Source organism: Hevea brasiliensis, chromosome 8 (genome assembly GCF_030052815.1).
Source record: "Hevea brasiliensis isolate MT/VB/25A 57/8 chromosome 8, ASM3005281v1, whole genome shotgun sequence".
Taxonomy (NCBI): Eukaryota; Viridiplantae; Streptophyta; class Magnoliopsida; order Malpighiales; family Euphorbiaceae; genus Hevea; species Hevea brasiliensis.
The window spans coordinates 90,161,098-90,186,275 of NC_079500.1; the positions used below are offsets into that span (position 1 = coordinate 90,161,098).

General features: G+C 34.0%; 1 protein-coding gene across 4 annotated transcripts; it reads left to right on the forward strand.

Moving 5' to 3' along the window:
• The first annotated feature begins 9,302 nt into the window (after positions 1-9,302).
• Positions 9,303-24,282, forward strand: LOC110657584 (pumilio homolog 4). 4 transcript variants are annotated; one of them, XM_021814827.2, is made up of 13 exons: positions 9,339-9,377; positions 9,530-9,582; positions 9,705-9,800; positions 10,406-11,104; positions 14,221-15,061; positions 15,143-15,719; positions 15,802-15,943; positions 16,026-16,133; positions 16,964-17,176; positions 17,262-17,372; positions 22,792-22,986; positions 23,559-23,733; positions 23,849-24,282. In XM_021814827.2, the coding sequence occupies exons 4-13, from the start codon at positions 10,427-10,429 to the stop codon at positions 23,896-23,898; spliced, it is 3,090 nt and encodes a 1,029-aa protein (XP_021670519.2). In that variant the 5' UTR covers positions 9,339-9,377; positions 9,530-9,582; positions 9,705-9,800; positions 10,406-10,426; the 3' UTR covers positions 23,899-24,282. The 4 variants fall into 4 exon arrangements, with proteins under 4 accessions (XP_021670521.2, XP_021670518.2, XP_021670520.2 ...); XM_021814829.2 differs by lacking the exon at positions 9,705-9,800 and having other exon boundaries at positions 9,303-9,377; XM_021814826.2 differs by having other exon boundaries at positions 9,316-9,582.
• The last annotated feature ends 896 nt before the right edge of the window (positions 24,283-25,178 follow it).

The window sequence follows — 25,178 nt, forward strand, 5'->3', positions numbered from 1 at the left end:
TACAGTCTTCGTAGGTAGGAAATACCTTGCTAGAAAAGCCTGTAAGAGGTCTTCCCAAGTGGTAAATGTTCCAGTTAGTTGCGAAAGTAACCACCTCTTTGCTCTATCTCGAAGAGAGAATGGGAATGCTCTGAGTCTTATAGCTTGATCAGAGACTCCATTCATATTGAATGTGTCACATAGGGCAAGAAAGCATTAGAGGTGGTAGTGTGGATCTTCTATAGGTGAACCTCCAAACTAGGTCTGTTGAATCTTCTGGAGCCATGCCGGTTTCAATTCAAAATTATTGGCCTCCACTGTGGGTCTTGTAACACTAGGCTGGAATCCTTGTATAGATGGAGCTTCGTAGTACCTCAAGAGTCTTGGCCTGTTGTTGTTGTCGGCCATGACTGGAGTTTCTAGATTTCCTTGATCTTGTTCTTGGCATTTCCTTTCTCTCCTGATGGTTCTTAGAGTCCTATCTATTTTGGGGTCCAAGTCCAAAACTTCTTCCTCTGGCTTTATTCTGGTCATGTACCAAACCAAACACCTGAGAAAAAAAATAAAAGAATAAAAATAAATTAAGTAAATTTAAATAATAAATATAAATGCCTAAATCCGCTAAACTGCCTATTGCCTAATATTACTAAAATTAAATTTTGCGGTAATGGCATCAAAAACTTGTTTGCTAGTTTTACAACCCCGCAAGTGCATGGATCACTAACAAGTAATAAAGTAGTGAGTAGAGTGTCGTCCCATGAGAAATTTAATTAGTAAGTACCAAACTACATAGTAATTTTGACTGTCTAGACTACCAAATAAAATGAGGGAGTGAATCTGATTTATTTTGAATGCTAAAGACAAGAAGGATAACAAACTTAAAATGAAACAATCTATTTAAAACAATTTCAGGATTAAGATTTCACATTTTAACCTTATTATGGATTCAATCTTGTCTATTCATTAGATTGAAGATCGTTACTTTGATGGAAATTAATCCTAAGGTGTCCTAGGTCCTCTCTCAAAACACCTAATGTGTATCTCAACTAGATCTAAACCCTACTCTCATTGGTGATTAGTCCTAATAAAAACCCTTTAAGATCTATGATTAATTATGGAACTCCACAAAGTTCATCAGCCTATCTCTATGTCAGATTTCCTAGGTTCAAAATCCTGATTTTCTAATACCAATCTTCACCTTTAAGTTCTTCAATCAGCATCTTAGATCATAGCTAGGTGGGTACCAACACATAGCATGCATTAGGAACACCAAAAACTAAATCAAAGAATAAAATTCAAATCCAATAAATAAAACTCAATATTTATCCATAATAATGATTACAAGTGTTACTCTCCTAATTCCAAAATAAAGAAACTACTCACCCATGGTGAGTTTAGCAAACTCAATAAAAATGAAATAAAAGAACATAAAAGCAGCCTAGAGAAATAGAATAAAAGAACCAAAGAGAATTTATAGCTTTGAATTTGTGGAACTTCGGCTGATGACTTCTCTTTGATGCTAATGCACTATTCTTAAAGACAGCTTTGAGAGAATGATGAAGATGTATGTATGAAGATGTGTATGTCCAGATCCTCCTTTATGTTTTCTGCTGCCTCTATTTATATTCAATGTCTAGGGTTAGGTTTTTAGAGTCCCCAAAAGCATTAAAAGTCTCTTCTTTCTGTAAAAACTGAGGCTAGAACCTAATCAAGAAATTGATTGTTGGCTAATACACAGCCCATGTGTCACTACACGGCCTAGGGCCGTGTAACTTATTGGATGTAAAAGGTTGCATCTTGTATCGGAGTAGAATCTTAGATGGGTCTCCGCAGGTTACACAGGTCGTGTTACACGGCCCGTGTACTGTGTTTCTTCTTTGACTTCTTTAGTTTTCTCCTGGCAGCAAGTTACATGGCTCTGTGGTATGTTTACATAACCCGTGTATTATGTATCAGCAATAATTTTCTCTTCTTGAGTTTTTCCAAGCTTCCTTCTTTACTTCTATGTTTGGGAACTTCTTCTAAACATCTGAAAATGTGCATAAAACATAGAATTCAGTGTAAAGTGATGAAATTTACAAAAGTTAATGAATTTGGTGATTATGCATGAAATTACCTATCTAAATGTTGTGCTTAAAAAATCTATATAATACAAGTGTATCATCCACTTAGCCCCATACTGGGAAAAACACAACATCTCTTAGGGTATGCAACCCGATGGCAGACCTCAACATGCTTGCTAGCTCTAGCCCACCACCAATACACTAAATTGAAGTACTCTTGTACTATCCAAGAAATAACACAAGTCTAGAAATAAGAAATTATAGAAGAAGACGAAATAGGATCTTATACTCCGCAAGTGACAACTCTAAGTATACACTTTTTCATTAATCTAAAGCCTATGCTCTGATACCAACTTTGTCACGACCCAAATTTTGAGCCAAACCGGCACTAGGACTTAGGTCAACATAAAGCCCCCAAAACCCGTAATAAGCCTAACTATTCTCTAGTCCAACCTTAAAGCCCAGATCCAAGCCCATTTTCAAGAAATCAACCGGATAAAGTCCAGCAATAAACTAGACTATCCAACGAGGAGTTTTTTAGCTCACCTGACCTGTGATCACAATATATATATATATATATATATATATATATATATATATATATATATATATACATGGGGAGCTTAGTTCACCCTCACAACCCACAATCAATCAGTTTAATTAAATGGGAGCTCAGCTCCCTCATCCAAAATATATGTCCATCTCATTGAACCATACATGCATAATATTAAGTATACAACCTCAATTAATAATCTTTTACAGCTCCAAATCAATAAAATATTTTTAGCACATGCAGAGTTCTAGAGTTTAAATCAATAACATAGCATAAATATAAATACAGTGACTAGTAGACCTGCGAGGAAGAAAGTAGGTAACTCACAAAGAAAAGCTCTCCTGTAGCCTAAAAAAATGGTGAACAGAAGTGAGCGTTCGACTTATAGAGTAAGATATTGATTTTACATACAATTTCTATAACTATCCAAGTCTAGTGCATCCCTAAGAATGAAATGCAACATCTTCACATAATTCAAATAAGTCAAGTCATAATCACACTAAAAGTAATCTGGAGTACTCACACACCCGTGTGTCAAATCCATACTCACACATATATATATGAGATCTGATCTCCTATACAACTCTCTTAGTTTCAACTTTTGCCAGCGAGATCAACTCAAAGTCGGACTTTCTCTGAACATCCAAATGCCCGAGCCAGTGAGATCAACTCTAGCCGTGCTGTCACACCTTACTCCTCTGTAAGAACTAATGAATTACTGAACTCCTCCTACTGATAACCCATTAAATATACTACAAGAGATTTTAAACAAATTAAATTGATTTTTAGGTTTAGTGTGGTGATATATAATTATTAAAGTGTTTTTTATTCAAGTGTTTGCCATAAAATTTATTTAGAAAGAAATAAACATTTTTAAATTTTTGCGAAAAATCTGTGTGGTTACGGCTGTAATTTCATAAAAATCAAAATTTACACCTGTTAAAAACAACCTATAATAAAATGTATAATTCAATCTCATCAATTTAATCATTAATAAATTATTTCCTCAATCACAATTCAAAAGGAATTTAACCTTTACATTCATCGAAAATAAAGAATTTAATATTATAAATCTTTACATTTGAAGAAAGTCTCAAAGTAATATTACAAGGTTTATATACAACTGCTCGATATCTTTACATACATACATATAGCCATAAAATACATCAAAATGAATTTACAAGGGTATACCTAATATATACCCGAAGACGATCCAATACAGCTTCAAACCACAGCTTTTAGTAAGCTCACTCAACTGCTCAATCCTTTCCTTTCCCTGTGACAATATACAAAAGCTATTGCTAAGCGTTTGACTCAGTGGTGCACAACTAATGATTTAAAACTCAGTATAAAATACAATTTACTAAATCATAACAAAGTATTTACAATATTCACATTTTTCTTGAACCATGAAAACAATATAATATTTTTCAACCATTGACAAGCATTTATTTCAATCACATTTTATCAAAGTATTCATAATTTAAGGGTATTGCCAACAATTCACACAGTTAAGGCTATGACATAAAATTTTCAATCAATGTCATATTGTACACCACGATAAAGTAAATTCAACCTCACTAACCGTTATTAATGAGGGAAGAGCTAGCTAGCTATATAAGTACTCATCTGAACTCAACCTCACAAACCGTTATTAATAAGAGAGGTAATATAATCAAATGTCAAATCCCAATTAGCCATTACTAAAGGGGAATATCGTAAGGGACTGTCATACTAACTATAGTTTAAAAACAAATTTCAAAGGTTTTTCATGCGAATAATCACAATTGCAAATCAAATAATCACATTTCATTGTCACAAATTCACAGGTAGGATGGCAACACATCAAGTTCTCAAAAACACTTCAAAACACATTCAAAATTCAGCTCACCCCTTTTCTACAATAAGATTTTTAGCCAACATCCGCCTTTCCATAATATAAACCCATCACACAATTTAAAATCCTCAAAATAAAGCAAATAATTCTTAAATACATAAGAAAAATCATACTTAAATCATACAAAGTTCATTCAATACATTTAAAATGTTAAAACAAAAGGAAAGTCTAGTTGTGCACAAACCTTCAATAAATCTCCTTTTCTTTAAGTTACTTCTCCTTATCTTTCAAGGTATCTTCTTTTACTGAAAACACACAAGTGCATTATCTCAATACTCATCCCAATTATCATCAATAACTAATCAAATAAATATCTAATGAATATCTAAGCTAACTTTGCAATTTCAATGAATTCTGGGTTCAAGGCAGTTTTGGAACCTAAATTTAGAACCCAATTCTAACCTAGTTTCAGTCATAATTTGATAAGGTGATTATCATGAAAATTGTTCCTTTATGTCTTAGCTTTAATTTGCTTTTTGAATCACTTAATTTGAAGTTTTATAGCTCTAGTTATCATTAAAATACTCGGTACTACTCCTAGTTACTGAACCCTACAGGTTCACTATTTTCCAGATTTTTACTTAATCTTGCATTCCATATCTGAGCATCTTATGCTTAGAATTTGAACCAAGTCCTTAATCAATGTTTTAGGCCTTTGTCTTAGGTTTCCAAATCATTTTGAATCACTTTAATTGGAGTTATGTAGAGGAAGTTATAGCCTAATAACCATTCGGAGGTCACAAGGCAAATTGGCTAAACTGCAGGAATTCTAGATTTGGCATTCATGACTTACCTCAACATTTCTCCTACTTTGCCCTAAGAACTGGGCTTAGGTCAAAAGATGAAAGTTGTAGTTCTATGTTTTATGAGTATTTTGGCTTTGGAATTACTCAATTTTCTATTGTGTAGCTTGAGTTATGGCAATTTTGCCAAAACTAGTCGGATGACCATTTGCTCAGGATTCCCAAGTTTAGTCCAGAATGAGGGCAGGTTTTCTGGACTAATTTTGTCTAGTAATTTAGTTAAGTTAGAGTCATAAATTGACTTCATGATCCCTATAAGAATTGTTCTCTTATGTCTCAAGATTCCATAGGTTCCAGAATTATCTAAATTAGAGTTTTCTAGAGTGAGTTATGCTTAATTAACTAAGTAGTGTTCATTTGGTCAATTTTTCTAGGTCCATAATTGCAATTCTGGATTCAAGCTCTAATTAAGGTTCCCTATAGTCATTTTCTGGGCAGACTCTCTTCATGAAAGTTTTAGCATTATATCTTAGGTTTTATTTTCAATTGGTTTTACATCAATTGGAGCTGTGTAGCTTAACTTATGGGCATCCAAGCACACTGGACACAAGCTGTCCAGATTCAAAACCTAAAGTTCATTTACACTTTCATTAATTACTTCACTAACCCAACTTCAATTCTCATTAATACACATCAATTGGTCATGACACAATATTAAAAATACTAAGTTAACTTCATACCACCAAAACCCAACAAACCTACTCGCTTATCTTCCAAATTCATACAAATTCATGCAAACTTAACATACAAATCCTATATACCACTTCACTTAAGCTAGAATTCATGCTCAATTCAATCAAAACACACGAAACCCTAACCTTTCCCAAGCTGACCAAATTTCCCTCCCCTCCTAACAACCATGATTTCATCATTTCTCATGTTATTTTTACACAAATTAACTTCAATTCAAAGAATATATAGCTAATTAAACTTGGAAGAGAGCTTACCTCACTTAGGCAATTTCAATCCCAATTTCTTCAATTTTCTTTCAATCCCTTACTTCCAATCTTCTAATCAAGTTCAAATATCAAGCTTTCAAGTGATAAACTAGGGAATTTATGGAAGGAGTTGAAGTTCAAAGCTTAATTTTGGAGCAACAATGGAGGGAAAGAGAGATGGAGGATGAGCCGGCCAAAGGATGAAGGAGAAGAAGATGGATAAAGTTGTATTTAATGCATTTGTCTCTTATATACTTTCTAATATATATATATATATATATATTTTAATTATAATTATTATAATTTTAACAATTAATTTAATTCCATTCACGTCCCATTTAATTTTCCTACACATGTTTATATTTTTAATTCTTTTTCAATGTTTTAATCTCACTCATTTTAATTGACGTTTAGATCAAAAGTCAGCTCTTGGAGTGAATTGACTAAAATACCCTCATCGGGTTATAGTCTATCTTTTTCTATAATACCGATTAAATCCATAACCCGATTGTCACTTTAATTTTTATTGTGTTTATCTCAATTAATTTTTCTCTCATTTTTGGTTCTCAAGTTGACTTTGAATAGTACTATTCATAGATTGAAAATAGTACTATTCAGAGCTCATAAGTTTGGGGTGTTGCACGTGCCTACCCCGACTTATCCATAATAAGGACTGAATCCCAACAAGTCAAGCTCCAACCGAGACTACCCATCCTACCCATATCCATATGCACACCACATGCACACCAAACTCACACACGCAGCTCCAGATTGCCATAAAGCATCAACCACAGCAATGTTATCAAATACAAATGCAATACAAGGCATGCTTAGCAAATAACTATGTATATATATCTATAAGTGATGCATGAACATATCTTGAATACATAATAATATTGAGATTATAAGTAAAATCAATATCTACTCATAATACTTCACAAGTCACTGCGGCGGCTGGGCAGAGGAGGAAGGCTGGCCCGGCTCACCTAAACAATTACATTACAAACTGATCAATATGTACTTAAAATAAAACTTTGAAAGAGTCAAAGATAGTCTAGGTTTTACCGAAAATTCGATAAAATTTTTTATATATCTAGGACCTGCCCAACCTGTAAAGTAGCTCAAATCACACTTCTAAAATTACAAGTCTTAAATTCACATCTCAATAACATCATCCGACCCCTCCTAGGCCCTCCAACTAGTTAAAACTCACATACTATACATAAAATAATTATTTAAAAATTTGGGGTGTTACAAAAGTAGTTGAATGCATAAATTAATATTAGACATTTATCAAAAATTATAGTGGCATTCTTAATTTTAGAAATTTCTTATCTCATATTTAAATTTTTATAATTTAATAAATTTAAGAAGGTCACAGATTTCTCCTATAATTTTAACAGTGATTAGGATTATAAAATTTACTTAATTTTATTTTTAAAAATTGAGATGTGAATTGTAAAATAGGATGAGATGTTTTAAAGGGTATCCAAACATATTTTATATTGTATATGAATGCAAATACTTATATGAAAATATATTAATTATATAATATATAATTTATATTAAATTAATTTATTAAAATGAAAAATAATATAACTATCAATTAATTAAAAAGTTGTTAATTATAGAAAAATAATTAACAAAAGTCAATTTTAATTTTTTTTACAGATATAATTAATGGAAGATTACCTGATTGATAAAATCTATAAAACTAATGATTTTTTTAAAAAAAAAAATTAATAAGCAGTGAAGTTTGATAAATAAAGAAGTCCAGTAGAACCTAAAAAAGAAGAAAAAAACTAATGAAAGATTGTCTATCATTTAAATAAGAAATTCATTAAAACTTAATAAAAAAATATGAAATTGATATAAATTAAAAATAAAAAATATTATAATTAATTATTCATAAGGGGGAAATGGCCCCCTTGGCCCTAACATAGCCCCACCCCTAACAATTAGAGTTTTCAAATAAAGATTAAGAGTTATAATATGCATTCCACCAAAGAAAATAATAATAAAAATGAAATGAAAACTTTCAAAATTATATCACTCAAAGCATCTTTGGCCCATTACTTTCATGATTTCACTAGACAGTCAGTCCATCTTTAAATGCATCTCAATTGACACATAAATTTTATAAAATATAACTATTAAACCTCTAAAATCTTAGTTAATAGAATATGTAAATGCACACTCAAATATAATGATTTTATTAAAATTTGCATTATTATAAAAATTTTATAAATTATAATAATTAATCTAATTCTTTCCTTTCTTCTTGTTAGACAATATCACCAAATTTAGCACCATTTATTGAAAAATGAAACTAAGATCGAGGGGAGCTAATCAGTGAATGCCTCGTCTGCATTGATTGCTGAATATGGCTAATATGGCCAATTGAAGTTCTTGGCTTATCATGCATCATTAAAAAGAAGAAACGTCCTTAGTACAGTCGTTGATGCCATTTGAGCGTTTCTTTGTCATCCTCGACTCGTCAAATGATATTAAGTATCTATTTGATATTATGTTTGGAGAGTTTAAATTATTTTTTTAAATAAAAATATAATTTTAAATATTATTAAAAAAAATTATTTTATTATTTTAATAATTTTATAATTAAAATTTATTAAATTTAATTTTAAATTATTTTTTAATATCCTCTTATTAATATATTAAAAAAATAATTTTTTTAATAATAATTTTAATAATAATATTAAAAAAATCTTAATACAAGTCAACATTAATATTCACATCTAAATTTGTATAAGTTACTAATTATAGTATTAAATAGAATTAAATAGTTATACTTATATTAAATTTAAGTATTAAATGAAATATAATTAAAAATAAAGGTGAGTAACTCTTTGCAACATTTGGGGATTGAAAATTTATACCTTTATTTTTATTCATTGGTCCATACGAATATATCACAATAACATTATGCTCATGCACTCCACATAACTACCATTCATCACCACCGACTCTCCATCCAACGGTCCAGATCACCTCTCCTTTGTTCCAAACGTATCTTTTTTTTTTTTTTAAATATATTCCAAATGTATCTCTATATAATTAAAAAAAAAAAAAAAAAAGCGCAAGCAGTGACCGTTTCCAATAGTCTCCGTCCTCCATGTTCGCTCTGTAAATTCTCTCTCTCTTTTCCGATTCTTGGAAATCTGTTCTTAATTCTCACTCTATCTACGATCAGAACTTTTTTTTTGCTATCTTAATTGCTGTTCAAGGATTTCATTTTATAAAAAATTATTATAAGTTTTACGTGCATTGATTTTTAGTTTGAAGCAGCTCCTCTCCATTGCTGACACGACGCCGTTTGATCAACCTTTCTGTGAGTCTCGCTTAATTCTTAGCCATTTGTGTTTTTGCCTTTTCTTATTAGTTTTTTTTAATCTGTAACTTTGTTATATGTGGACTTTTACATGTACTGAATTCTCTTTTTTTTTTTAAAAGAAAAACAAAAAAAAAATTCTTTTCGGATTTTCAGCTTTTGATTCCGATTGATTATTTTGTGCTTTGGACGAGTTGATGTGGAGATTGGTGTAGAAGGTATTGAATCCTTGTCTACGAATTTTGTGATTTGATGGTTTGATTTTGATGATTTGTTTTAAGTGCTGTTTGGTTGCTAAGAAAATGAAAGAAAATAAGAGGAAGTATGTAAAACACGAGAATTGTGAAGTCCCCTAATTGAACTAGTTGCGTTTATTTTATTTGGTATATAATTTTCTACAAACTAAGATAAGTTGTTTTTTTTATTTTATTTTTTAAAATGTCTGTCATTTTGTTGTGGGGAAGTGGAGGAGCTAGCTTTTATATGCATGTTGTTTTCATTACCTATAGATTTATATTTGCATGTCAGTATGCTGATGACAAATTTGCAATTTTTCTTATTATGTTAATTTATAAGTTGTTTGCAGCCAAGAATTTTATGCTAACACTCAACTTTGATTAATTTCGAAAATCTCCTAGTTTAGATTTTGAAGTTTGTGGGAACTAGCAGTACATGAATGAGAGATTTTTTACTTCAATTTTTTCTGAACCAATTTCATAAATGCAATCTAACAGAAAATTACTATCGAAGTTTTTTTTTTTAATTTTTTAATTTTTTAAATTTCTTATTTATTGTATTCTTTGTTTTGTTTTTTCGTTGCCAGGAGCGAATTGCAGTTTCAAAGATGGTCACTGGGAGCAACATAGATATGCGACTGAGCCTAGATGATCATCTGCAAGGGCCCAATGGTAATTTAGAAGATAGTTTGCAGAGTGAGCTAGAGTTGATACTGCAAGCACAGCAGAATCAGCATTTAGTTGATCGAGAAAAGGATCTCAATATATTTAGGAGTGGCAGTGCTCCACCAACTGTTGAGGGATCATTAAGTGCCGTGGGTAGTCTTTTTAAGGACTCCCATTTTAGTAATATTAGTAGCATTAGGAATAGTAGCAGTAATAATTTAGTTCTGACTGATGATGAGATTCGCACACATCCAGCATATCTTTCATATTATTATTCTCATCATAGCATAAATCCGAGACTACCCCCACCATTGCTGTCAAAAGAGGATTGGCGTGTTGCTCAAAGGTTTCAGGCTGGTGGGTCTTTGCGTGGAGGCACTGGGGACTTGAGGAGGAAGAAGTTGGTTGATGAGGGCAATGGTTCATCACTTTTTTCGACGCAGCCAGGAAATTCTGTACAGAAGCTGGAGAATGATTTGATGGATTTAAAGAATGCCAATAGAAATAATTTCTCTATGCAGAACTCAGCCGAGTGGCTTGATAGGTGCTCAGGTGGTTTAACTGGATTGCAGGGTGTTGGGCTTGGTGGGAGGAGGAAGAGTTTTGCTGACATTCTTCAGGTAACATATAGCCTTTAATGGTACTTTGCTTGAATTTTTCTAGATTGCATGGTGTGAGGATTCTTTATAATGTATCTGTTATTATTAGATTTGTGTAGCGTTATCCTCTTTTAATATGTTGGAATATTGATAATTTTGTTACTTTGGGTGATTACTAGAAAACTTCAATAAGTATTTGGTCTATTTTGCTTGGTGGATAGATTGGATTTTGTGGTTTTGAGCAAGTGATGTGACTCTTCCTTGCCATGTTAATAGATACGTTAATGACCAACATGCTTATTCTTTTGCATGCTCTATGTGCTTCTCTCTCAAAAGCCAAAATAATTGCAGTACGAAATCACTTGCTAATATCCCAGATTGCAAATGAAAAACTATTCTATGCAGCTTCATAGTGTATTTCAATCAAAAGATTCTTAGTTTGTAGGAAGTTAATCCTCTTGTGATAAGAATTTACCCAAATTGTACGTTTTGTAATGAGAATGTGGTGAAATTTCCTGGATTGATTGTTGGTGGTATGGAAAGTCGATACGGATCTATATATTCCTAATTAGTATAGGGTTTATATTCCTAAATAGATATAATTTGTATTCCTAATTGAGTAATTGTAGGAGATTTATATATATAAATATGTAATATTTTATTTTATAGAAATAATAAGAAGATGTAGCCCTTTGTGGTTCTTTCCTTCTCTTCTTTTTCTCCCTTTCTTTTTTTTTTTTTTTCTTCTTATTCTTAAATCTTAACATGGTATCAGAGCCAAAATTTGAGACCCTTTTCTAGAAATTTGTTTTCTTTTTCCTATTTTGAACTAAAAACCTACTGAAGATTTTTGTTCACCCTTGTAGAGTGACTTTTCCTTCTCATCTCCCCCCCTTGGATGGCTGCTTGGCTGCTGATCGGCCTACCCAGAAAGTCCAATCATTGGATTCTCGGAGAGTAGCCTCCATGCGCCACATTAGTTTTCTAGCACCTTCCTATGTGCCGGAGCATGGATGCGTGTCTCATGGTCACTGGCGTCTCACTTTCTCTTGTTGGCATTGCCTTTGTAGAGGAAATACAACCCTGTGAGTTGCTTTGTGTTAATATTTCCTCACCGGCATTGCCTTTGGAGAGGGTTTGTCTTTTGTGTTTGTACCTTCATATAGGTGTTTCTGAATTCGGTACGATACTGTTACTTTGTGTTATTGAACCTGAGGGATTGTTGGACCTGTTGTAGTGATCTAAGGGAAGTTTCGTAACAAGTTGGTTATCAAGTCCTTGTGCTGTGTTGTGAGGAGGTTATTGGCTTCAATGAGAATCTCATCAAGGGGGAGTGTTGGAATTGATAAGATTCCATTTTAAGGAGTGTTATGGAAAGTCAATATGGATTTATATATTCCTATTTAGTATAGGTTTTATATTCCTAAATATATATGATTTTGTATTCCTAATTAAGTAGAGTAGTTATAGGAGATTTATATATATAAATATGTAATTGTGTTTGTTCTTTCCCTCACTTCCTTTCTTCCCTATCTTTCTTTATTGTGTTTGTTCTTTCCCTCTCTTCCTTTCTTCCCTATCTTTCTTTTTCTTCTTCTTATTCTTAAATGTTAACAGTTGGTTCATTGTAGTGTTGTTCAATTTAGTGAAATTATTCAACTGTTTTGAGAGGGAAGATGGGGATTGTGGCTGGTTCTGGCATCACTGTTTTTAAGTTTGGTTGTTGTGATTTGATGCCATCTTACACATGGTGTGGCTGTCGTATATAGTTTAGTGATTGCTGCCTTGATATGAAAACCACGCCATTGTTCCCTGCCCTGCTGGGGGTTCCTTTTTGTAATGGATGTGTAATGGAGCATCTTGTATTTCATAAAATTAGTGGCATTATGATCCATATCTATGGGCTATACTTTCCAAAGGAGCTATGCTGACTGTTAAAATCAGCTTTGCTTATCTATTAGGTCTTGTTTCTAGTATGTAATGATCTAATAGCCCATCTATTAGCTCCTCTATAAGGTAAATTGCGAGCCTATTATTGAGACAAAATCAATAGAATAGAGTTGCAATTCATATTATAGAGAAGTGGCCATAGATTGGAGATTCTTGACCAATTTAGAAGTTGTTAAATGTGCACGAGGTCCTAGGGCCTTTGCCTCTATAGGGATTAAGTGGGTGTCATCACAGAGGCTTGCACTTTGTTGCCTTAGGTGGATGCCCCTTTCCAGGTCCAAGGCAAGAGCACCTCCTTAGCCTCCTCTGTTGTCTTAGGTTTGCTGGTGAGGATCAACACCAGAGATTGGAGATTCTTGACCAATTTTGAAGTTGTTAAAGGTGCACCAGGTCCTAGGGCGTTTGCCTCTATAGGGATTAAGTGGGTGTCATCACAGAGGCTTGCACTTTGTTGCCTTAGGTGCACGCCCCTTTCCAGGTCCAAGGCAAGAGCACCTCCTTAGCCTCCTCTGCTGTCTTAGGTTTGCTGGTGAAGATCACCACCACTAGAATCACGGCTTCCTGATATGCCAGAATTCAGAGTCAACATGCCAAATAGTAGCCTGAAATTGACCAAACAACCACCCCTCGGTAGCCACCACCAATGCTCCTCTTTCCATCGTTTACCCACCTCATTAAGGTACAAATTGACAAAAACATTAGCATTGGTTGCTTTAATGCTAGTGTTTGCAAGTTTTTATGGATCTTTGGTCCCTTTTTTTTAATGTTTGTTCTACTTATATTTAGAGTTTAGACGTTGGTTATTCTCAAGCTAGTATTTTGATTTTATTATGAATACTTACTCTCAACCAAATGATTTGTGATTTTTTTTTACATATATGTGCCTCACTCTTGCAAATTTTCCTGGAATCCAAGATCCCTTTGTACCTTACTGCCCCTTGTGTCTTTAATATTTCATTTAATGCAGTTCTAATATCTGAATTTCAGTTGTTCAAAAAAGTAATGGATGTATGACTTTCATATAAATCATCCACATCATTTTTTAATCATTATACTAAGAGCACTTGACTGTTGCCCACTTCTACTGTGAAAATGTAATTTGACATGAATGATTAACAAAGTATTAGGTACATTTTTGTTCTTTCTTTTCTGTGATGGTTGACAACTGACATTAGTATGGTTTGCAGGAAGGACTTGATAGACCTGCTTCTTTATCAGGCCACCTATCACGCCCAGCCAGTCATAATGCTTTTGGTGATCTCCTGGGCGCAACTGGGATATGTGATCATCAACCTGGGTTATGTGGTGGATTGGAGTCCTTAGAGGGCTTACGTTCTGGATCTGCTTCTCCTGGCTTGGTAGGAGTTCAAAGCCATGGAACAGCTGTTTCTCATTCTTTCCCATCTGCACTCAGTTCTTCACTGTCAAGAAGTACAACACCTGAACAGCAGTTAGTTGGGAGGTCTCCTAGTTCTGGTCTTCCTCCTGTGGGGAGCAGAGTTGGCCATCTTGAGAAAAAGAATATTGTTGGCCCTACTGCCCCAAATGGTCATTCTTCTGGCATAACTGAGCTTGGTGAGATTGTGGCTACTTTGTCTGGTTTAAACCTATCAAAGATTAGGCATGCAGAGCAGGATAGTCTTGTAGATCTGACCAAGCAGCAGGATTTTCTTTTCAATACATCCAGTGGTCATAATCGTCTGCAGCAACAACTCATAGAAAAATCCAATGCAGAAAATCTCGCATTTTCTACCAACTACATTGATGTAGCAAGGAAAAACAGGGTCCTGCCAAACCTGGACACTTCTGAGTTTAATTCTCACGGGGAGGTTAGTATTCCCAAAAGAACTTCTTCTTTTGCAAATCTTCACTCAAAAGTGAATTCCTCAGGCATTGGAGGTTTGGAAAGATCAAATGGTCATCAGCAAAATGCAAATACTGTTAGTATGGATTTTGTCAGCCACGTACCTGGTGCCTACCCCATCAATCAGAAGCGGGATACAGCGCTCAAAAACCATCTTGATGCAGGTTAGCTAAGTTGTTTCTTTTGTAAGCTTTGCTGAAACTCGTATGTATGTCAATGGTTTTACATTCTCTTTTTTACTTCAGGTTCAGCTTTAGGTGGTTATGGAATTGAGCACAGTTTGAATAGAGCAGGAAACCAAGCAGGGCTTGATCCTCATTCTCCGGTTATGGACTCGCTTTATATTCAGAACTTGCGAAGAACTTCTGATTATGCAACGCATACAAATGATCCCCAGGTTAGAAACCTTTTTGCCACTTCACATGGAGACTTGGATGGGATTCAGAAAGCATACCTTGAAGCATTGCTTGCTCAACAAAAACAACAATATGAGCCTGCACTGGTTAAGTCTGGCAGTTTGAATCAGGGTTACCATAGGAATTCACCATATGGTCTCGGCATGCCATATGGCCCATATCTGGGGAATTCAATGGCAAACTCTGTGCTTCCTTCTGCTGGATCTGGAAATTTTCAGGATGAGCGAGTTGCACACTTTACTTCTATGGTGAGAAACTCAATGGGAGGATCCATTGGGTCATGGAACTCTGATGTTGGCAACAACATGGAAAGAATATATGTGTCATCGTTATTAGATGAGTTCAAGAACAACAAATCCAGGTCTTTTGAACTCTCTGACATTGTTGATCATGTTGTTGAATTCAGGTATCATCAAATGCTTGCTTTGGTGTTTGTTTCACTCATAAAGCAATTGCAGTATTCAGCTTAACATACTTTCATGATGCAGTACGGATCAGTATGGGAGTCGTTTTATTCAACAGAAACTTGAAACTGCTACTGTTGAAGAAAAGAACAAGATATTCCCCGAAATTATCCCTCATGCGCGCACCCTGATGACTGATGTGTTTGGAAATTACGTCATACAGAAAGTATTATACTCCTTAGTTTGAAATACCCAGTCGTTCATCACAATCACATCCCAATTATTTATTAACTTGTGTTTGAGTGCAGCTTTTTGAGCATGGTACAGAAAGTCAAAGAACAGAGTTAGCCAGTCAGCTTACTGGTCATGTTTTACCTCTCAGCCTTCAGATGTATGGGTGCAGAGTGATTCAGAAGGTGCTTTTTCCAAACTCTTGGCATTATGATCAAGTATAAACTCATGCACATGCATAAGCATATATGCTTGTTTTTGTGTTCTAGGCAAATACTTCCAGGGGTTTTGCTTGACATCTTGTGTTTGCTTTGATGTTTTCCTCTTCTTTCCTGTGTGAATATCATTAATGCTTCCTACCAATTAAAATCTATTTTTGCATATGGTAGCATCTCCCTTTGATCAGGAGGGCTCCTTCCAAGAATATCTAGTTTCATATAGTTTTAATCGACGATTATTCTTATCCATTTATCCTTTATCCTTCTTTGGATGCTTTAGTGGAGCCACTCTCCCTCAACTTCTATAAATGCATAGTTTATCACCAGGAAGTCACCAATGACATGCTGTTAGTCCCATGTGTAGTTTTTCCATGCATCTACAATTGATTGTAATGAAGCTTTCTGCTTTATCACTGTAAGAAACTTCTAAAAATTGTTTTCAGATGACTAATTGTTTGTAATGAAGCTTTCTGCTTGATCGCCATAAGAAACTTCTAAAAATTGTTTTCAGATGACTAGTACACCTATCCTTTATATGCAATGTTATGGTAATAATTTGGTATGCGGACTTGTTCGAGTAATATGATTGAGGAGACTTATTATACATCTGTGAACCCTTTTATCCTTTTTTACTTTCAATATATGCTGGCTTCTTATCATAACATGAAAGATAAAAAAATAAAAAATAGAATTGTTTGATAATGGTATGAAATGTGTCACAATCTTATGGGATGATCATTATTGCTTCTATTTATTTTGGCTGTGGAAAGCTATAAATACTGTAGAAATGATCACAGGCCTTGGAGGTAGTTGATGTGGATCAGCAAACTCAGATGGTGGCAGAGCTTGATGGTTCGGTCATGAAATGCGTTCGTGATCAGAACGGTAATCATGTTATTCAGAAGTGCATAGAGTGTGTACCTGAAGATCAAATTCAGTTCATTATCTCAGCTTTCTATGGGCAAGTTGTGGCACTTTCCACCCATCCTTATGGCTGTCGCGTTATTCAGGTTGAAATATATTGCTTCTGCATACCTTCTTGGTGGCGATGTATGACATTCTTGAGTTGTCAATAATTTCTTTTGATGCCAACAGAGGGTCCTGGAACACTGTAAGAACATGAATACACAGGAAATTATTATGGAGGAAATTATGCTATCTGTTTGCATTCTGGCACAAGATCAATATGGGAATTATGTTATTCAGGTATTGAAGGCTTCTCTAAGATTTGCTCCTACACATGTATTTGATGGGGGAATTAGATCTTTAGAACTTGTGGTGCGGAAATGGCTGGTTGATGCAATACTACATGCTATTGAGTAATGACCAAAATACTGCTACAACTTTAAGTAAGAGGGAATTTTCATTAAAGAGGCAAAAATCTGAGCAATAATTTGTCCATATTCAAACTGACTTCATGAACACATCATGTTATTGATTCATTTTATTGACCTCCCCTTGTTTTATCTAACCTCTTGAATTTTTTATTTTATTTTTCAATCTTTTAACTTGTATCTGTTAAAGTGCTTGATTTTGGTAAATAGTTGAAATGCTTATAAGCTATGATATTGCATGCTTCAGTCTAGAATTTGCAAGTATTTTTGTTGGTTTCATATTGGCTTTGATGTTTTGCCATTATATTAGTTTTAAGATATAATAACTCAACTCAACTCAACTAAACCTTTATCTTAAGAATTTGGGGTCGGCTATATGGATTCTCTTGCTCCCCTCAGAAATGTGTAATACTTCAAGTTCATGTTGTACTATTCTCCTCCAAGTCAGTTTAGATCTATCCCTTCTTTTCTTTCTATCATTTAACCTAACGTGCTCTACTTGTCTAACTGGAGCCTCCGTATGTCTACCCTTCACATGACCAAACCACCTCAATCTCTCTTGTCTCAACTTATCCTTAATTGGCTCCACTCCTACCTTTTCTCTAATACTCTCATTACGGACTTTATCTAGTCTAGTATGACCACTCATCCACCTTAACATTCTTATCTCCGCAACTCTTATCTTAGACACATATGACTCCTTCAGTGCTCAACACTCACTAACATATGACATGGCTGGTTGTATGGTTGTACGGTAAAATTTTTCTTTCAACTTATTGGGAATCTTGCGATCACATAAAACTCTCGTGGCCCTTTTTCACTTCAACCATCCGGCTTTAATTCTATGACTAATATCCTCCTCACATCCCCCATCTACTTGAAGGATTGAGCCTAGATATTTAAAGTGATTACTTTAGGGAAGTACCACTCCATCCAAATTAACTTCTTCCCTATCATCAATTCGGCCTTCACTGAACTTGCAATGTATGTATTCTGTTTTCGTTCTACTTAACTTAAAACTCTTTGACTCTAGAGTACTTCTCCAAAGCTCTAGCTTTCTATTGATTCCTTATCGCATCTCATCTATTAGAACTATATCATCTGTAAACATCATGCACCAAGGGATACTCTCTTGTATATGTTTCGTCAATTCATCTAAAACTAATGTAAAAAGGTAAGGGCTTACAGCTGAACCTTGGTGTAATCCAATTGAAATAGAAAAATCTCTTGTGTCCTCTCCTCTGTGCGCATAATAGTAGTTGCTCCTTCATACATATCTTTTAACACTTGTATGTACCTAATAGATACCCTCTTTTCTTCTAACACTCTCCATAAGACATCTCTTAAAACACTATCATAAGCCTTCTCCAAATCGATAAAAACCATGTGCAGATCTTTCTTCACATCTCTATATTTCTCCATTAAGTAGTCGATGTTCCACAATTCTCTCCTACAACTTCATAGTATGGCTCATGAGTTTAATTCCCCTATAGTTTGAGCAACTCTGTATGTCTCCTTTTTTTTAAAAAAATAGGTACTAAACTACTCATCCTCCATTCATCAGGCATTTTCTTTGAGTTTAAAATCTTATTAAACAATTTAGTTAACCATGCCACTTTCATATCTCCCAAACACTTCCACACTTCAATTGGTATTATATCAGGTCCACAGGCTTTACCCACTTTCATTTAAGTGCTTCCTTTATTTATAAAGATCTAATCTTTCTAGTATAATTCACATTCTTTTCTATTGCTCTGTAGTCTATATTCACGCTATTACCACTTTGACTATTGTTAAAGAGATCATCAAAATAATTTTTTCATCTTTCTTTAATGTCCTCATCTTTTACTAATATTTTTCCTTCTTTATCCTCAATGCACCTAACTTGATTGAGATCTTGACATTTCTTTTCTCTCCTCCTTACTAATCTATAAATATCTTTCTCTCTTCTTTTGTTCCAAATCTCTCATATAACTTTTCAAATGTCTGCGCTCTTGCTTGACTAACTGCTTTTTTTGCCTCTTTCTTTGCTATATTGTACTGTTCATATTAGTGTTATCAAGGCGAAAGGCGATACTAAGGCTGTGTGTGCGCGCGCGCGCTTATAACAATGCCTATAAATTAAACAATTAATTAACAAAAACAAAAAGTAAAATAATCAAATTAATAATAAATTAATAATTCCTATATAAAATGAACAACTAATTAACAAAAAAAAAAAAGTAAAACTAATTAAATTAACAAGAATAACTATTAAAAAGTAAATTAATTACAAACAAATTGACAATACTCATATTAATTAAACAATAAATTAATAAGAACAAAAAGTGAAATAATCACATTAACAATAGAATAATAATTACTATATAAAATAAACAACTAATGAGAAGTAATGTCTAATTAACAAGCTAAAAAGCAAAATTAATCAAATTAACAAGAATAATAAGTAAAAAGTAAATTAATTACCATAAATTAACAATACCCATATTAAATAATCAAACAATCAATAAGTAAAATAATTAATTTAACAATATCCATGTTAAATAATTAAATAATTAACAAGTAAAATAATTAATTTAACAATATCTATAAAATTTAAATAATTAATTAATAAAAATAAAAGGTTAAATAATTAAATTAATAGCAAGTAATTAACTTATTAATAAAACCAAGCACAAAGAAGGAGAAGGAAAGAAAAAAAAAAAAAAGAGAGGGCAGTACACCGACAGCATAACAAGGTAGGAAGAACCGAAGAACCCAACCAGGAAGAAGGAGAAGAAGAAGGAGGAGAAGGAAAGGAAAAAAAAAATTTGCAGTGCTGTTGCGTTTTCCAAAGAAAAGTGCAAGAGAGGGAGGAAGATAGGATGACAGAGGAGGAAGAAGATAGCAGAAACAGAGGAGAGAGAGAGAGAGAGAGAGAGAGAGAGAGAGAGACAGACAGACAGACAGACAGACATACCTAGACTCGCAGCTCTGGAGGTGGAGGCGACACTGTCTTCCTTTTCTCTGTCGGCAACAGATAAGTGTGTAGGGTTTTATATTTTTTTCTTTAAAAAAAAAAAAAAGGGATTCTGCTCTGTTTTAAAGAGGTGACGCCTCTCGCCTGCCTGCTTGGTTTCTCGCCTCGCCGGCATGAGGCGTCGACTCTGGAGGTGCCAAGAGGGGCGACCCAGTCGAGGCGGCAGAGGGGCGCCTCGCCACACCTCTCGCCTCTCTTGGGCGCCTCCCACGCCTTTAATAACACTGGTTCATATGCCTCATTATTATCACACTTAGGTAATTTCTTATACCATTTCGTTTTTCTCTTCACTGACTTTTGTACTTCCTCATTCCACCATCATCTCTCTTTTGATGGTAGTCCATGTCCTCTAGACTCTCCAAGTACTTTTTTAGCTACTTCTCTAATCTTTGATGTCATCTGTATCCACATACCATTGGCCTCCACATCCAGCTTCCATGCATCAGACTCGAGAAGCTCATTTTTGAACTTCACTTGCTTTACTCCTTTGAACTCTCACCACTTTGTTCGAACTACACTATTTCTTCTAACCTTACTTGAATTGTTCCTAAACTTGATATCCAAGACCACTAACCGATATTAACTTGTTAAAGCTTTTCCTGGAATGACCTTGCAATCCTTGCATAGAACTCTATTTGTCTTCCTAGTTAAGAGGAAGTCAATTTGGCTTTTATGTTGCCCACTTTTAAAAGTCACTAAACGTGACTCTCTTTTATGAAGTAGGTATTTGCTAGTATTAGGTCGTATGCCATAGCAAAATCCAGGATACTTTTTCCCTCCTCATTTCGGCTGCCAAAACCAAAATCTCCATGAACATTCTCATAACCTTGCCTATCACTTCCTACATGTCCATTCAAATCTCCACCGATGAAAACATTATCTTTATTCGGTATGCTTTGTATTAGATCATCCATATCTTCTCAAAACATTTATTTACTTTCACTGTCTAGTCCTATTTGTGGGGCATAAGCACTAACTACATTTATTATTTCTCCTTCTAGTACTAGCTTTACTAGTATAATGCTATCTCCTACTCTATATTTATTTTTCTTGGTGAGCAAAAGGTTTCAAGAACATTGATGAATGATTTCCTTGGGCAAATGAAGTTATACAATATAGAATACTAGAAGAATAAAAATATATATATATATATTCAATGGCAGTTTGTTTGTCCAAAAAGCTTTAGCGTCGGTTAAGATCAGGCAGATCTGCAAAAGCATGCTGTTTCAAGATCAGGCAGTCCTACTCTATATTTATTTTTCTTGGTGAGCAAAAAGTTTCAAGAACATTGATGAATGATTTCCTTGGGCAAATGAAGTTATACAATATAGAATACTAGAATAATAAAAAATATATATATATTCAATGGCAGTTTGTTTGTCCAAAAAGTTTTAGCGTCTGTTAAGATCAGGCAGTTCTGCAAAAGCATGCTGTTTCAAGTCAGTTTCATAATTGAATATTGAGGGGAGATTATACATTTCAAATGAATCCTGCCTGCCCATGTAGAAGAACAAATATACCATATCGACATTTACCCGGCATTAGCATTCTATTATTGGATGCATATCTATCCAAATTCCAAACATATTTTTCAGTCCAATATATTTCAATCTGATGCTTCATGTGCAATGTTTTATACCAGTGAAAAATTTTCATGCTCTTTTGCTGTAATACTAGTTCCCTTCATTTTGCCCTTGGGCAATTGTTGTGGTCTGGTACTCTCGTTGCCCTCCTTGATGACTGCCATATGTCTTTATACTTCAGTAATTAGTAGGTTTTGATGTGCAAATGTGACTGTATATATTCTTGTATCCAATACCATTCAGCTTGACTGGAAGTATCAAGTATCTCTGGAATGCTATAATTAACTAAGATTTTTGACATTATCAACATAAAGGAATATATTTTCTTTCCTATGGAAATTTCTAACTCTTCATTGAATTTGTGTTCATTATTTATTCCACTGCTCTGCACCCCAGGACTTATATAATTTAATGATCAAGTTTCGTCTTGTCATTGGATTGTTTTTTAACGAGTGTGTGAGGTTTGAGGCAACTTTTCTTTTCTTTTTTTTTCTTTTTTTTTTTTTTAAATCTTTCTAGGTTTCATTTTTAAGTATCATCATTATGATTTTTATTAAATCATTTTAGTACTTTAAGAATTCAGAGTTATATTTTCTATATTTTGCAGAGTTGTCCTTCTTTATAAGTTTTATTCATGCATTATTGGATTACAATATGACTGTGCTGATGTTTATGCTTCTGCTCCTTAGCATGTCCTTGAACATGGCAAACCGCGTGAACGATCTGTTATCATTAGCAAGCTTGCAGGACAAATTGTAAATATGAGTCAGCAGAAATTTGCTTCTAATGTTGTGGAGAAGTGCCTAACTTTTGGTGGTCCTGAGGAGCGTCAAATTTTAGTGAATGAGATGCTTGGTTCCACTGATGAAAATGAGCCCTTGCAGGTCTATGCCATCCTTGACTTCATGCAAATAACTATTTATTTAGTTAGTTTATGTGCAGGGGAATGGTTTCACGATCTCTTTTAACTATTTTATGGCCAGTGATGAGATGACACATGATAGTGTTGCATGCATTTGGTAGTGTTCTTCATCAATGTTAACCTGCTCTTTCACCCTCCTCCCCAGCTAACAGAAAAAAAAAAAAAAAAAAAAAAAAAAAAAAGAGGGAAAAAGATGGGATATGTTGGTTCGCTTGGTTGTTTTGCATTTTATTGTTTATCAAACTTGTTTTGTTTGCAAAATAATCTCAGTAAAGTTCTATTTGTGGAAAGTGTCTGGTAGTGCCTAGTATAAAATTTGACTTGGGCAATTGAATATGTGCGAGTAATAATCCAATTACATGAAAGGGGCTTAGATTTGTTACCTTGTGCATACATTGCAGTAGACATTTTTCATTTAAATGTTAGCTAAAACTATAGTAACTCTGTTGGTTTGAAGGGTTAAAATCTTGATTTTTTATGCTACCTTATTGTTGTTGATTGGATGACCAACATTTATGGAATGGCAAACTGCAGGCCATGATGAAAGATCCATTTGGAAATTATGTTGTTCAAAAGGTTCTTGAGACCTGTGATGATCGGAGTCTTGAGTTGATTCTTTCTCGTATCAAAGTCCACTTAAACACCCTGAAGAGGTACACTTATGGTAAACATATAGTTTCTCGTGTTGAGAAGCTCATCACCACAGGAGGTAAGGAATTCTTGTGGTTCCTCTTGGCAAACAAAAAAGAAAAAAGAGAGAGGCTCTTTTTCCCCATCTACATGTTAATCGATTGCATTTAAATCTTTTTCTCTTCATTTTGCAGAAAGGCGCATAGGACTGTCATCCTCATCCTCATTTGCCTCACAAACTTAAACTAGAAATGTCGAAGGCTCTTTTTCTTTGCCGCAGCGGAAAGACAGTAAAAAGAGGACATAATATTTGTACAGCTAACATGGAAGGTGATTTTCACAAGTTTGTCATCTCATCTTTATCTTCTACAAAGATTATCGTTGTAAATAAAACCAAATTTCAGGCCTACAGAATAAGATCTTTATGTTAATATCCTTACTGTATATTCAGCTTTCTCTATGTAATCTATAATTGAGACTTTGACAATATTAGGTAGGAGGTCAGAATGGCAATTCACAGTTGCTTACTCCTTTCAAGAGCAAAATATCTATGGTATGTAAATAGGTATCAAGTGTACATGTATAGAAGGTGTAAAAAATGAGTATTAAATAATCTTGGTTTTTATCAGGTAGTTGAGTATGTTCTTGAATTTATATATTAATAGGACTTGCTAAGTTGTAACTGGGCATTGAGGAATAATAACAAAAATCTATTTCAGATGTTTCTCTCTCTCTCTCTCTCAAACAGAGACATATGCACGCAGATTCATCTGAGATTCCTTACCTTTCTTTTGATTTTCTGGGTCTTCCCTTACCAAGCATCCAGGTTAGGCCTTACGAATTTGGTCCTAACAGAAGGGCGCCCCCCCCCTTTTGTTGTCTCTGTTATGGGAGAGTGCCACATTTAGTGCATCTGCTATATGTATAGTAAGGCATTTTTCAATAAATTCTGTGCTTCAATATAGCTTATTTCCAATACTCTGCGGCTTGATTAAACCAAGCCTTTGCAATGATAGAAGAACAAATATGTATATATACATTCTTTACTATTTATATTTGTGTATCATTTATTCCTAAGATTGACTTGTCATAAATTATTGTATTAAAAAATACATCATTATATGAAGAATACGAAGATCTCTAATTCAATAATTTTTTTTATTCAATGATATAAATGTTATTTAATATGAAAATGGAAGAATTGTTAATCCTGAAATGCATTGGGACGTTAGTTAACTGGACATTTACGGTAAAATTATTTTGGGTGAGTTGCGAGAGCAATATTAAATCGAGGCAAATTCTAAATATTAGATATGGGTTTTGTGTGAATCCTACTTTAATCAACAGTATAATGCATTCATCATACATGCAACAGTTGTATTGAATAATTATATGATCAATTCCTCATCATGATAATGAAAGTCAAGATTGATATTGAATGCAGGGATGATGCAAGGGTTAAATGACATATCTCTTCTTCTGTAAATTATATTCCATTTGCATCATTTTAGCTGCTTCAAACCA